Source organism: Microcaecilia unicolor, chromosome 13, assembly GCF_901765095.1.
Source record: "Microcaecilia unicolor chromosome 13, aMicUni1.1, whole genome shotgun sequence".
NCBI lineage: Eukaryota > Metazoa > Chordata > Amphibia > Gymnophiona > Siphonopidae > Microcaecilia > Microcaecilia unicolor.
This window is the reverse complement of record NC_044043.1, coordinates 66,070,905-66,086,264: the sequence shown is the minus strand read 5'-3', so window position 1 is coordinate 66,086,264 and position 15,360 is coordinate 66,070,905. Positions and strand designations below refer to the sequence as shown.

The 15,360-nt window shown below is 43.8% G+C and overlaps 1 protein-coding gene across 2 annotated transcripts in view; it reads left to right on the top strand.

Moving 5' to 3' along the window:
* Positions 1–15,360, top strand: part of UBE4B (ubiquitination factor E4B) — a 151,256-nt gene that overhangs the window by 82,649 nt on the left and 53,247 nt on the right. For both annotated transcript variants that reach the window (XM_030222448.1, XM_030222449.1), the window contains 2 exons: positions 11,623–11,761; positions 11,989–12,088. In XM_030222448.1, coding sequence (XP_030078308.1) covers positions 11,623–11,761; positions 11,989–12,088 — 239 coding nt within the window. The remainder of the gene's footprint in view (positions 1–11,622; positions 11,762–11,988; positions 12,089–15,360) is intronic.

Here is a 15,360-nt window from a genome sequence, read left to right as displayed (position 1 = left end):
CCATAGTATGTTGTAAGATGTTCTCTGTAATTGTGCCCGATTGTGATTTCTCCTCTCTCTTCCCCCCCCCCCCCCCCAGTCAGTGACGTACCAAGGGGGGGGGGGCGGTGGGTGTGGTCCGTCCCGGGTGCACGCCGCTGGGGGGGGGGGGGGGGGTGCCGCGCGCCTGTCGGCTCCATTCATTCCTTGCTCCCTCTGCTCCGGAACAGGTTACTTCCTGTTCCGGGGCAGAGGGAGCATGGAACGAGCAAAGCTGACAGGCGTGCGGCATCCCCCCTGCAGATAAAAATGCACCCGGGGGGGGGGGGGGGGGGGTCGCATTGGCAATCCGCCCCGGGTGTCAGCCACCCTAGGAACGTCACTGCCCCCAGTACAAGGCGTGTTATCAGGAGTCTCCATACAAAACACACAAACAACTACAAGGATTGTTAACATTTTTACTTGCGTTCTGCTATTAAGAGCCAGTGCGTGAGTGACAAAATGGATTATATCATGTCTGGAAGAAAGAAATCACAGTGCTGCTCTTTGATGCAGTGTCTTATAGGATTCTTTCCTATTTTCCCTTATTATTTAATGTGTTTTTAGGCCCTTTGGGCAAACTATTAAGGAAACATGGAATTTATAGGGCATTGTTAATGCAAATAATATTCAGCTGAAAGCATTGTTTGGATTTGGGAATGGTGGTAGAACAAATAGTTCACAGTTCAAGTTTATTTAATATACTGGTAATAGAAATAAATCAAAACAGAGAAAATAAAATATGATACCTTTTTTATTGGACTAACTTAATACAGCTTTTGATTAGCTTTCAAATAAGCAAATGTTGACAAATATCAGTGTTATAAGTGAAACATAGAGGCATTCCAATGACAGTTTCACAGGAAAAGGGATGGTTAGGTGAGAAACAAGGAGAGCTGGGTGGATGAGAGACAAAGAAATGGGTGGCAGATAAGAGCGTGACAAAGCAGTAGAATTGTATGGTTTATAGTGGGATAGGAAGCCCAGATATACTGCAAATCACAACAGCTAGGCAGTTTACAATTAAAATAGAGTAGCAACAGAAATTAAAGGGGGGATGAGGGGAAAAAGGAGACCTAGGTTACAAATAGATTATCTAATAAAACAACCAATAATTCCTTAGCATCCCTCCGGACCGGCCCAGGATTGGACTGATGGGTTGTGCTCGCCTTCCAGCAGGTTGGAGACTGAGAAAAAACTCTGACTCTAGCGAGCCAATAGGAGCCCTGGTCATGTGACCCTAGCCTCAGTATTTTCTCAGTCTCCCAGCAGGTAGGAAGTGAGCCCATTAGTCTCTCTTTCTAGATTTATAATTCTTTTAGTATTCTTTTATTCTATCTTTTTCTGTGCCACAGGAATTCTTATGAGGCTTGTTAGTGTTTTGTCAGCTTATTAGCTCAGCCTCAGGGGTGTATACTCGGGTGCCCCGGGTCACTCCCCCTTTTCCTCCCCACCTCCCTCCTATTCTTCAATTTGCTAAGGGAAGGGTTCCTCTTTTGGTTAGCAAAGAGGCTTTACCTTTGGGAGAGGCAGCCAGCTTAAAATTACAAAAGTTAAGCACTGTTTCCCCATTGTTTTAACGAGCAGGCGGCTCTGTTTATTGTGTGGGGTGTCCATGTTGTGTAGCTGCTCAGCAAAAAAAAAAAAAAAAAAAGCAAAGGTTTTGATTTTTCATCTCCTTACTTTCCGTTTTCAGTGGGGCATTATTCCCTAGCGCTGGTTTGGTCAGCGGAGCGGAGCTGAGCTTTGTGTCGCTCAAAAGAGCATGGTTCGGGATAAGGTATCTTTCAAAGATATCACCATAACAGGGAAGATAGAGTATCCTGATAGTGAGGTTGCAAAAGAGATTGTAGTAGATCGGGTATCTTTAAATAACAATAAAAATCAGACAAAAGATTGCCAATTAATACTGTCAAGTACTAAGCATGATGTACTTAGGAACAACAAACATAGTTTGAAATGTCTATATGCGAATGCCAGGAGCCTAAGAAATAAGATGGGGGAGTTAGAATATATTGCACTAAATGAAAAATTAGATATAATAGGCATCTCTGAGACCTGGTGGAAGGAGGATAACCAGTGGGACACTGTCATACCGGGGTACAAATTATATCGTAGTGATAGGGTGAATCGGATTGGTGGAGGGGTAGCATTGTATATTAACGAGAGCCTTGAATCAAATAGATTGAAAATTCTGCAGGAAGCAAAACACTCCTTGGAATCACTGTGGATTGAAATTCCATGTGCAAAGGGGAAAAGGATAGTGATAGGAGTGTACTACCGTCCGCCTGGCCAGGACGAACAGACGGATGCGGAAATGTTAAAGGAAATCAGGGACGCAAACAAACTGGGCAACACAATAATAATGGGGGATTTCAATTACCCGCATATAGACTGGGGTAATGTAACATCTGTACACGCAAGGGACATAAGATTTCTTGATGAAATCAAGGACAGCTTCATGGAACAGCTAGTTCAGGAGCCGACAAGAGAAGGAAAAATACTAGACTTAGTCCTTAGTGGTGCTCATGATCTAGTGCAGGGGGTAACGATACGAGGGCCGCTTGATAACAGTGATCATAATATGATCGGTTTTGATATTGGCATTGAAGGAAGTGAAACTAGGAAATCAAGTACGCTAGCGTTTAACTATAGAAAAGGTGATTACGACAAAATGAGAAAAATGGTGAAAAAAAGACTGAAAGGAGCAGCTCGCAGAGTAAAAAACTTGCATCAGGCGTGGATGCTGTTTAAAAACGCCATCCTGGAGGTTCAGGACAAATATATTCCACGTATTAGAAAAAAGGGAAAAAAGACTAAACGTCAGCCGGCGTGGCTAAACAGTAAGATAAAGGAAATCATTAGAGCCAAAAAACAATCCTTCAGAAAGTGGAGAAGAGAACCAACTGAAAGTAACAGGATAGATCATAAGGAATGCCAAGCCAAATGCAAAGCGGAGATAAGGAGGGCAAAAAAGGACTTTGAGAAGAAATTAGCGTTGGAAGCAAAAATACATAGTAAAAACTTTTTTAGATACATTAAAAGCAGGAAACCGGCCAAAGAGTCGGTTGGGCCGCTGGACGAAAATGGTGTTAAAGGGGCGATCAAGGAGGACAAAGCCGTAGCGGAGAAATTAAACGAATTCTTTGCTTCGGTCTTCACCGAGGAGGATTTGGGGGGGACACCGGTGCCGGAAAGAATATTTGAAGCGGGGGAATCGGAGAAACTAAACAAATTCTCTGTAACCTTGGAGGATGTAATGGGTCAGTTCAGCAAGCTGAAGAGTAGTAAATCACCGGGACCTGATGGTATTCATCCCAGAGTATTAATAGAACTAAAAAATGAACTTGCGGAGCTACTGTTAGAAATATGCAATCTGTCCCTAAAATCGAGTGTAATACCGGAAGACTGGAGGGTAGCCAATGTTACTCCGATTTTTAAGAAGGGTTCCAGAGGAGATCCGGGAAATTATAGACCGGTGAGTCTGACGTCGGTGCCGGGCAAGATGGTGGAGGCTATTATTAAGAATAAAATTGCAGAGCATATACAAAAACATGGACTGATGAGACAAAGTCAGCACGGATTTAGTGAAGGGAAGTCTTGCCTCACCAATCTAATGCATTTTTTTGAGGGGGTAAGCAAACATGTGGACAATGGGGAGCCGGTTGATATTGTATATCTGGATTTTCAGAAGGCGTTTGACAAAGTGCCGCACGAAAGACTCCTGAAGAAATTGCAGAGTCATGGAATCGGAGGTAGGGTATTATTATGGATTAAGAACTGGTTGAAAGATAGGAAGCAGAGAGTAGGATTGCGTGGCCAGTATTCTCAGTGGAGGAGGGTAGTTAGTGGGGTCCCGCAGGGGTCTGTGCTGGGTCCGTTGCTTTTTAATGTATTTATAAATGACCTAGAGATGGGAATAACTAGTGAGGTAATTAAATTCGCCGATGACACAAAATTATTCAGGGTCGTCAAGTCGCAGGAGGAATGTGAACGATTACAGGAGGACCTTGCGAGACTGGGAGAATGGGCGTGCAAGTGGCAGATGAAGTTCAATGTTGACAAGTGCAAAGTGATGCATGTGGGTAAGAGGAACCCGAATTATAGCTACGTCTTGCAAGGTTCCGCGTTAGGAGTTACGGATCAAGAAAGGGATCTGGGTGTCGTCGTCGATGATACGCTGAAACCTTCTGCTCAGTGTGCTGCTGCGGCTAGGAAAGCGAATAGAATGTTGGGTGTTATTAAGAAGGGTATGGAGTCCAGGTGTGCGGATGTTATAATGCCGTTGTATCGCTCCATGGTGCGACCGCACCTGGAGTATTGTGTTCAGTACTGGTCTCCGTATCTCAAAAAAGATATAGTAGAATTGGAAAAGGTACAGCGAAGGGCGACGAAAATGATAGTGGGGATGGGACGACTTTCCTATGAAGAGAGGCTGAGAAGGCTAGGGCTTTTCAGCTTGGAGAAGAGACGGCTGAGGGGAGATATGATAGAAGTGTATAAAATAATGAGTGGAATGGATCGGGTGGATGTGAAGCGACTGTTCACGCTATCCAAAAATACTAGGACTAGAGGGCATGAGTTGAAGCTACAATGTGGTAAATTTAAAACGAATCGGAGAAAATTTTTCTTCACCCAACGTGTAATTAGACTCTGGAATTCATTGCCGGAGAACGTGGTACGGGCGGTTAGCTTGACGGAGTTTAAAAAGGGGTTAGATAGATTCCTAAAGGACAAGTCCATAGACCGCTATTAAATGGACTGGAAAAATTCCTCATTTTTAGGTACAACTTGTCTGGAATGTTTTTACGTTTGGGGAGCGTGCCAGGTGCCCTTGACCTGGATTGGCCACTGTCGGTGACAGGATGCTGGGCTAGATGGACCTTTGGTCTTTCCCAGTATGGCACTACTTATGTAAGATTAAAGGGTTTTAGGCGCGAACCGCGTAGGCGCGTGCTCGCCATGTCGGAAAAGTTGAAACAGTGTACTGTTTGCCAGTGTCAGGGGTTTTTCTTCTTGCGCGTGTAAATTTTGTTCCACGCCGGGAGTACCGTCCACTTCTGTTTTACCTTCGACTTCGGGCACTCGGTTGTCAGTCTCGGGTTCCTCGCCGTCGCGGTCCGTCTGTTTCGCTGTCCCACTTTACTCCGCTTGTTGCGGAGGTGTCAGGCGCGCTCTCGGGGACAGCGAAAGTGGCGCGAACGGCGGCCATTTTCAATCACCCTCCGTTTTTTCAGTCGGGTGCTCTCTCTGCTGTAGATAAGGCTGCAAGTCCAGACGAACCTGATTCAGGAGCTCTGGTGCGCTCCGGAGTCACTCAGGCAGGGGTTTTTTTCCCCTGTGTTTGTCCTCCGGATGTACCAGGCCTTCCTGTTATCACAGATAGAAATCCATTTTTTTTTTCCCCTCTTCCCTAGTCCTGCCCAAAATACTCCTAGGCTGTCTCTCTTTCCATTCGGGCTTCATAGAATTGTTATCTGGCCGTTTGGGCAATGTGGATCTCTAAATACCCATTTTCAGACGTCCAACATAAGCGCCATAGTAGCTCCAAACATGTCTATTCACCTATACTTAGAGCATAGGTTAAAGCACCTTTGTGCTTGCTTAAAGAATTGTTAAACAAAATATTACTTTTTCCATCAAGCCATATACTTTGCATGGCTTTACATTCAGCAGTTTTTCTACAAGAAATGCTTTCTTTTTGCAGGAAAGTCCTGCGTAAATTGACATAGCTCTTTAAACCTTTCATGCTGTATGTTTTTTTTTACACTAGTCACATAATTTTAAAGCACCACTGGGACAAAGCTGGTACAAAAATGTTTTTTCTGTTGGAACTTCACAGGTCCATGCCCACCAAAGTAGTGAAGAGAGTCATTTTAGAATAATGGAGATCTGTACATGTAGACTAGTCTAAGGCAAAAAAAAAAAAAAAAATTTTGGACAATTTTTCTCTCCTGTGTGTCAATCTTCTAATTTTTCCTATAAACTTAAAGCTACGGTACAACTTGGTCAAGGAAGGAGGGGGGAGTTTATTGTTTTCTTTTCAATGCATCTTAACAAAAGCTCACAACTCCCATTCTCCTCCTCCAGCCCCCTCCCCCCCCCCCCCCCCCCCCCCCCAGTTTATTATTTTACTGTACATTCCCACAGGAAAGCTTTAGGAACAGAAGAGAGAGTAGCACTGCTACTTCCAACAGCTATTTACAATGTCTTAACGGTAATACTAGTCTACTCTTTTTACATATTCATAGTTCTTTGAATGCAAAGAAAATACAGAAACTGCTTTTCATAAACCGCTCGATGCAAACCAAATGAACACATCTTTTGGGCAATTCACTGGCTGTACACAATGCTTCATTTGTTGGCACATTTCCAACTTGACTTCAAGCTTAAGCCATCTTTTGTTCCCCTCCCCTCATCAGAAGTTACTCATAATTCTGTTTATTCAAACAGAAAAAGTATCCTTGAATCTGGTAGAGGCAGTTGAGGGAAATTCTGTACTAATTTTCAGATCGAAATACTCAAAGGGATTTTGTTGAGCAGTGTAACTGTACCTTAATGTTGTCTATGCAACCAGGCTTCTAGATCTATGAAAATTAAAAGCAGTTTTCTTGTACAATTCTGCACATCTCTTCAACTCCGCATGCTGACCGACAAAAAAAAAAAAAAAGTACTCTGGTACAAGACATTCTAGTCAGCTGCATTATATTTTAGCCTACTTATTTCCAGGCAAGAATGATCCAAAAAACTAGTAAACCTGTAGCATTTATAAGTGTTCTACTTAAAATGCCCTATGCCTCCACAAAATTTGAGACATTCTGAAAATGTTACTTCTACTATATTAAGTGTAAGCATTGTGGATCATCATACATTTGGTTTCCCTGACCTTGCTACTACAAGTATAACTTTTCAGGGCAATGCGCACAGCGCAAGAAGGTTAAGGAGATGTAGGTGCTATGAGAACATTAAGAGGAGTCTGCCCATCCCTTATGGAACCCTCACATTTAACCAATTTTGAAGCCAATTTTCCACACAGATATGCAGGTTAAAGATTTAGAACTTGTTAAATCTCAGCTATAAAAATTTAATATTTGAAATCTTGTAAACAAATAGCAATTCATATGAAAACTGCAATTCAGGCCTAGATTTTTAGCAATGTTTAGTTGGCAACTCATTATTTCTCTATTACGTGGGATAAATGTAAGAGGTACCCAGTGGCTTGGTGGCCTGGGAAGAGCACTAGGGGAAGAGGGTTCACTAAATTGGGCCCCAGCATAACTCTGGTTGGACTGACAATTTAACAGTGAATGGTACCCAGTGGCTTGGTGGCCTGGGAAGAGCACTAGGGGAAGGGGGTTCACTAAATTGGGCCCCAGCATAATTCTGATTAGACTGCCAATTTCACAGTGGATATCACCTTGTTACAAGACAATCTCAATTTGGTTTTGGGAAGGGAAAAGTATTCTTTCCCCCATTTTGCATGGTCTACCATGCAACTGCAGATTGATTATATCCATGTCCTCTTTCTTTCTTCAAGTGTATCTTCTTTACTGGCGTAGTATTCTGCTCTTTTGCCTTTCTGCCGCTTATAAAGCTGGTGGTTCTTGACAATGCCTCAGCAGTAGCCTATATCAATCGGCAGAGGGTAACAAGGTGCCATCTCTGGTGGCAAGAGGCGGAGAGTTTCCTGGTATGGGCAGAAGCTCATCTCACTGCCATATCAGCCTCGCATATAGCAGAAGTTGACAATATTCAAGCGGACTTTCCCAGTCGTCGCACGCTCGATCCATGTGAATGGGCTCTCAGCAATCGAGCGTTTTAGTTGCTAGTACGTCATTGGCTCCAGTTTTCCATCTGTTCGTTTACAGACTTGCGCTTCCTCCGTAGCCTCTATTAGGTTGTCTCCTTCAGAAGATAGAGGAACATGGGAAGCCAGTAATTCTGGTTCTCCCAGATTAGCCTTGACGCTCTTGATACGCGAGTCTGCAGCGGCTGAAGGTGATGTCTTCTCTTCGACTTCTGCTATACAAGTCCTTGCTGATTCAAGGCCCAGCTTTCCCCGGCTCGATTTTGTCTTACAACTTGATTCTTCAACGAGCCCGTTTAGCTCACAGGGTTTTTTTTTTATTTCCACCATGCTTCGGTCTCGTCGTCGCTCCACCTCTCTCAACTATTTTCACCCCTGGAGAATTTTTCAGTCTTGGTGTGCAGACGCTGGGATTGCTCCTTTTCAAGTTTCCGTGGCTCAGATGTTTTTCTGCAGCGAGGATTTGATGAAGGTCTGTCTCTTTCTTCACTTAAAATGCAGACGGCAGCTCTATCCAGTTTCAGAGGTCGGATTCGGGGTAAGTCAGTGGCAGTCTTCCCGAGGTCGCCCGTGTCTTAAAAGGAGTTAGCCTTCTTCGGCCACCGGTCAGATCGTTCTTTCCATGTTGGGACAGACTTAACCCTAAAGACAGTGTTTTTTGGTGGATATTGCATCCGCTAGGAGAGTTTTGGAGTTGCAAGTTTTTTCCTGCAGGTCTCCATTTCTACAGTTTTCTAAAGAGCGAGTGGTCCTTCGTCCGGTTCCTTCTTTTTTGCCTAAGGTTCTCTCTCGGTTTCATCTGTCCCAGTCGGTTTTCTTCCTGTTCTGGGATTGGTCTCAGGTACGCACGAGCAGAAGAAATTGCATACTTTGGATGGTAAGAGAGTGCTTAAACGATATCTCGCAGTCACTGAGGTTTTTCGCCGCTCGGATTGTCTTTTGCTTTTTGCTGGTCACCGTAAGAGTTTGTCAGAAAACCCAGAGTTTGGACAGCACCGTAAGAGTTTGTCAGCTTCTAAGCCTACGTTATCTAGGTGGATTAAAGAGATAATAGCTTCAGCCTACCTCTTGGCAGGCAAGGCAGTCCCAGAGGCTATTAATGCTCATTCTACTAGAGCGCAGGCAGCGTCGTGCGCGGAGTATTCCTTGGTGCCTCCTGCAGAGATTTGTAAGGCGGCGACTTGGTCCTCTCTCCATTCTTTTTCTAGATATTACAGACTTGATGTTCATTGTTGGCAGGAGGCGGTCTTTGCATCGCGGGTATTCACTGCGGTCTTGCTGGGGTCCCACCCGTAGAACTACTGCTTTGTTACGTCCCATCAGTCCAATCCTGGGCCGGTCCGGAGGGATGCTAAGGAAGGAGAAATTAGACCTTACCTGCTAATTTGCTTTCCTTTAATCCCTCCGGACCGGCCCAGGCCCCTCCCTGTTCCAGTTTTCTGTCTGTGTTTCCATGTTCTATTTATTTGTTTGCAGAGCTGTTTTTTGCTAGTTAGACAAATATTAAAAAAAAAACAAAAAACATTGATCTTCTGTTATGGCCATACCGCTGCTCTGGTAAGGGTATGTGGTGAGCCATTACAGTGAGGCCATACCGCTGCTCTGGTTAGGGTACGTGGTGAGCCATTACAGTGAGGCCATACCGCTGCTCTGGTAAGGGTACGTGGTGAGCCATTACAGTGAGGCCATACCGCTGCTCTGGTGAGGGTAGTCGGTGAGCCATTTCAGTTAGGCCATACCGATACTCTCGTAAGGGTTGCCATTAAGATAAGGCCATACCGCTGCTCTGGTAAGGGTATGTGGTGAGCCATTACAGTGAGGCCATACCGCTGCTCTGGTAAGGGTACGTGGTGAGCCATTACAGTGAGGCCATACCGCTGCTCTGGTGAGAGTTGTCGGTGAGCCTTTATTAGAGCACGTTCTCAATAGTGCTCCCTGGTTGCTAGAATTCCTTGGAGCACAGAATGTATTGTTCTTCTTCTTTCTGCTTTGTTATTCAAATACTGAGGCTAGGGTCACATGACCAGGGCTCCTATTGGCTCGCTAGAGTCAGAGTTTTTTCTCAGTCTCCAACCTGCTGGAAGGCGAGCACAACCCATCAGTCCAATCCTGGGCCGGTCCGGAGGGATTAAAGGAAAGCAAATTAGCAGGTAAGGTCTAATTTCTCCTTAATAATAATAATTATTATTATTTATTGCATTTGTATCCCACATTATCCCACCTCTTTGCAGGCTCAATGTGGCTTACAATTCGTCGATTAAAAACATTTAATCAACATTATAATTAGCCTACGTCTGCAGGAAGGATCAGTTTGTCTGGCGTCTGGCAAACTGAAATTAAACACTCAAAAAATTAGATTTGGCTCTTTAAGAGTGACCAATATGCCTAGTTGGCGATGGTATAGAGGGTAGTTCTGTAAAGGAGTGCCTATTTGGATGGTATTCTACTCTCCTTTTATAGACTGCAAGCATAACAGAACAAATACTCACATATATTTTAGTCATGACTACTTACATCAGCCGTAGAACTCATATAAGTGCTCGTGCCTAGGTTGCTTTAAAAATCCCCACAAACATGCAGTACAAATTATAGTATTCTTATAATTTACACAGAGAACTGTGTGCGCTTCCTGTGCTCCGTCCACCTTCAAACTAAGTGCCATTGCAGTTAGTCATTGTTTTGTAGAATAGCACATAGCCAGAATATTGGCATTTATATGTGTTTTTGGCACCCAAATGTTGGTGCCCTCTTTTCAGAATTACCCCCGTGTTGCCCATTTGTGGAAGTAACAAAGTTGAGAATAACACATAACGCCACATTATGGAACACAAACTTATCAGGTAGCCTAGAGGCATATTTTCAAAGCACTTAGCCTTCCAAAGTTCCATAGAAACCAATGGAACTTTGGAAGGCTAAGTGCTTTGAAAATATGCCTGCTAGTGACATACAGGAAACTATGTTTTGTTTGGCTGTTTTATCCATTTTTGGAATTGGAAGCTTTTGGGTTGATGGTTGTCTCGCTGATGGTTTCCCAGGTTAACTGTTGCAATGCCTTGTTCATGAGTCTCATCTTACAGCAGGTTCAGGACCTGCTGGTGTGAATATTCTGGGAACACTATGCAGGAGAGGATTTACACAGCTGTTGTGTGGCCTTCATTATCTACTGGTATTGAACAGGATTAAATTTAGAATATTGACAATGATATTAGGTATACTTGGGGTACTTACTGTTACATGAACTGCAGTCCCAAGAAGAGGGTTTTTCAAATGCCCCTTCTGTGCATCACCTTTGTTGTGCCTATATTAGGGTTAGAGATTTCTGTATCTGCACTGAGACTCTGCAGTGATCTTAGTTCAGAACTTGCTATTTGGTTTGGTTTTTTTTTTTAGATGTAGTTATCTTCTGTAAATTAAGGTCACTTATACTTTTTTATAGATTTTAGAAGAACCAGAAATTCATTAACATTTGCCTTTTTAAAAATTGTGATTACTTTGGGCAGAATTTTATAATGCAGAAAATTTATGCATGTCATCTGTGATTATATTTCTGAATATGATTCCCTATATTTTGCTTATTGTGCTTTCTGATTCATTTTATCTGTATATACACTAGTTTGGACAACTGTGCACATACTGTATAAAATTATACATTAAATTAAATCCTACTTCACGTTCATGGAGCCCTCATTCACCTGTGAGTCTGTGATAACAAATAGAACAGATAGGGTGCATGAGAATTTACTTCTATGGCTTGGCTTGAAGTTGGTACAGTGAAGTTCTGTCTTCTTTGTTTCTAGGTGGGGATCCCAGTCTTTTCTCTGAGCCAAAGTTTCCTACAGAATGCTTTTTCCTCACATTGCACGCACACCATCTTGCCATCTTGCCTAGCTGTCGACGTTACATCCGCAGATTGCGTGCTATCCGAGAATTGAACAGGTGAAACCCTGTGGGGCCTCAAACAGTATGTTTGGGAGAGACCCTTCTACCTGCTTCCTAGCCAAACCACCCCAGAACATTTAAAAATGTTCCTCAGCTTCAGTTGCTGTAGGAATACATTAACGTTTTGCTTTCTATTTAGCTTCAGTTTACATATATGCTTTGTGTTACCATTTGATGATGTGTTGTCAGTGCTCCCATTGGCTATGGTTTCCCATGTTTTATAGGACTGTGGAAGAACTGAAGAACAATGAAAGTCAATGGAAAGATTCACCCCTGGCGACCAGACATCGAGAGATGTTGAAACGGTGCAAAACCCAGCTGAAGGTACTGTAGGGACCCATTTTTTCCAGCACATGCAGTTAACTGAGACATGTGTTTTAGATTTACTTTCTTTTGTAACCTCCTCCACTTTTTTTGTAAAACGGACTGGAAGAGCGCTTCAGCTCCAGGAGTGACACTGGCACACCGTAACTTTGCCACTTCTCCTTTCCTACCAGGCTGTGTACTGCCCCATATCCTTACCACTGTACAGTATGCTCATGATTTTTAGTTTGGTTAATTCTTTGCTGAACTGGCATCTGTGGGTTATAGCACTTTGTACATCCATTATCTCAAATTTTTCATACTCTGGAAGGAGTGGAGTGTTGGGCTCAACAGGTACATCTGTTAGAAACTTCTTTCTCTTTTATGCAGCTTCCCACTATTCCAGAACTGAGGGCTAGTTGTGTCCATCAACCAGCAGGTGGAGATAACTGAACACTGAGCTGAGACTCATCTCTCTGGATATCCAATCCAGCTACTCAGTATTTTCTCTCTCCAACTGGTGGATTAACACACTTTTCAGCCTTTGGTTCTGAGTGATTTGCTCCTGGTCCGATTAGTCAACTGGTCCTCAGTTGAGCTTTGCGGGTGACTTGAGTCTGCAGTCATATCTGGAGGTCTTCAGATCTCTGTCTGTGGTGCCCTGCAAATTTACTTCTTTCCTCCCTTCACCTCTCCCCTATTTCCTGTGGAGCTCTCCTTTTCTAGCACAATAACCTTAAAAAAAAAAAAAAAAAAAAACAGGGAAGGAATGAGGCTTACTGGAGAGTATGGGACAGGGTATCACTCCTGAGCCTTTCTCATCTGTGGTAAGACTTGTGGAAACTGTGAGTTTGGGGGGAGCAGCCGGGAGTGGTAAGCCCAACTAAAGTTTGACTCGGAACCATTTGGAATGCTGCAAGTTCTGATTGGTGCTGGGGAATGATCCTGACTCATCACTTGGGACCGCATTGTGCTGTGCTTGTGACAGGGTGAATGGTGACTCCTGTGGAGGTAATTAAGCTGTGTTCCTGTTGTTGGACTCACCTGCCGTCATCGGGGCATTGTAGTACGTGCAAGCCAGGAATCCCGTGGGATGCAGAGGAAATGGTTGGCGGCAGTACGTCTTCAGATTTGGCACAGTATCTGAATATGCTAGGGACTTCAGGCTTTCTGGCAGGACCAGTGCACAGTCTGATGCAGGAGAATGCGGGAATGGGGGCCATTTTGTCATAATCGACTGACAGTGAGGAACAGCGTCTGTCCACTCAGAGTACAGCCACCATTTTACAGTCTCGGGGCCTGACAGAGCATTCAGTTGCATTGGGATTTTTGTTTCCTCCAGAGTTTATATTGCTCTTATGCTAGGCTTATTTACTGAAGCAGGGGCAGTCAGAGTTACTGCAAGGTGCTTCAGTTTCTTGCCTTGCTGCCCCTCTGACTCCTAAGAGATCTCATTTAGACCTCCAGAAGTGGGCAGATCTCGGCTTCTCCCTCCTTAAATGATATGACCTCAGTTTGTTCAGAGGAGCCATCATTGAAAGAGCTGTTAGAGTAGGGAGATCTCCGAAAGTACTGAGGTTGTTTCATAAAGAAGAACTCGGTACTTTTATTTCTCAGGCATTAGCAGTGCTTTCCATTGAAGAGCCTTCTGCTTCGGTGTCAGGAGTTCCATCTTTGTCGATCATTTGGTGGGAGGGCTTAGAGGTCCTTCTGAGGTCTTCCTGATGCATCCAGACATTCAGCGCCTGATTACAGCAGAGTGAGTCTTGACGGACGCAGGGCTGAGAGCCATGACTTTGTTGGTTCCAGAGGAGAAAGGTAAATTGCAGCATTCCAGGGTGGACTCCCTTGTTACGGTGGTAACTAAGACAACCATCTTGCTGGTGGAAGGGGGCATTGTCCTAAAAGGACCTATATGGTAGGAAGCTGGAATGCTCGTTAAAACAAGCCTTTGAAGTTGCCTCTTCAGGCCTTCAAGCCACAGTGTGCAGCTTGTTCATGGTGATGATATTGAGAATATTTATGAGAATGTTACCCCCCCCCCCCCCCAGTCCAGAAGGGAGTATTAAGAGTTTAACGGTAGAATGGAAAATAAAATTAAAAAGTAAACAATTGATTTTCTTGTCAAACAAATGCTTTTCTTTCTGAACAAAAGAATAGCAATACTGGGTCAGACCAATGGACCGTCTAGCCCAGTATCCTGCTTTCAACAGTGGCCAATCCAGGTCACAAGTACCAGGCAGAAACCCAATTAGCAACATTCCATGCTGCTAATCCCGAGGCAAGCAGCAGTTGATTCCCTATGTCCGTCTCAATAACAGATTATGAACTTTTCCTCCAGGAACATGTCCAAACCTTTTTTAAACCTAGATACGCTAACCGCTGTTACCACATCCTCCGGCCATGAGTTCCAGAGCTTAACTATTCTTTGAGTGAAAAAATATTTACTCCTATTTTTTTTGCACCTAGTGGTCTTTTTGTGCTTTTTGAAAGAGTGAAAAATTGATTCACTTTTACCCATTCTACACCACTTGGGATTTTATAGACCTCAGTCATATACCCCCTCAGCCATCTGACAAGTCTAATCCTGTTTGTTAATGAATGTTCTGTCCAGAGGCTGGACATTGTCTAGCATGACAGGGAACTGAGAATAATATACACCCTTAACTTACATACCCCTGGATCTCTCCATGCAGAAATAATGTAGGCCAGCTCAAAGCAGAGTGCCTCATTCTCATAAATCTTATAATGGACATAGACTTTACTTGAATTGTTGAAGTTGTTGTTGAACTTTGCCCTGATTCTCCAATGACTTGCTGTTGATAGCAGAATATTATCCATAGCTTGTATCTTATGATCTATGATGTAAAAGTGTTGACCTATTAACCTATGACTTAATGCTTAAGTGCTTAGCAAGCAGAGTCAGTCAGGTGTCATTTTGCTGAGGTTAAGCGAAGGCCGTGACTCTGCTCCAAAAAGCTTTTGCCATTTTCTAGTAATTTGTGAGTTATTCATTCCTTTGGCTTCATTCAGGGACAGGAAGTAAGAGCCAGGTGGAGTTCACAAGCAAACAAGTGGCAAGAGCATGCCTGAAGAGGCATCAGCAGTCTGCAACACAAGATGGGTGCCATAACGTCCAGCTGGAAGTGGGGTTGGCCTACTTGGCAGATCTTATTTGACACGTTACGGGTCATGGCACATAGTATGTCTTTAGCTGTCACAGCACATTGGCAACTCTGGTTGCGGCATTGGGCAGCAGATGCAGCATCAAAGTCATGTATAGTTAAACTGCC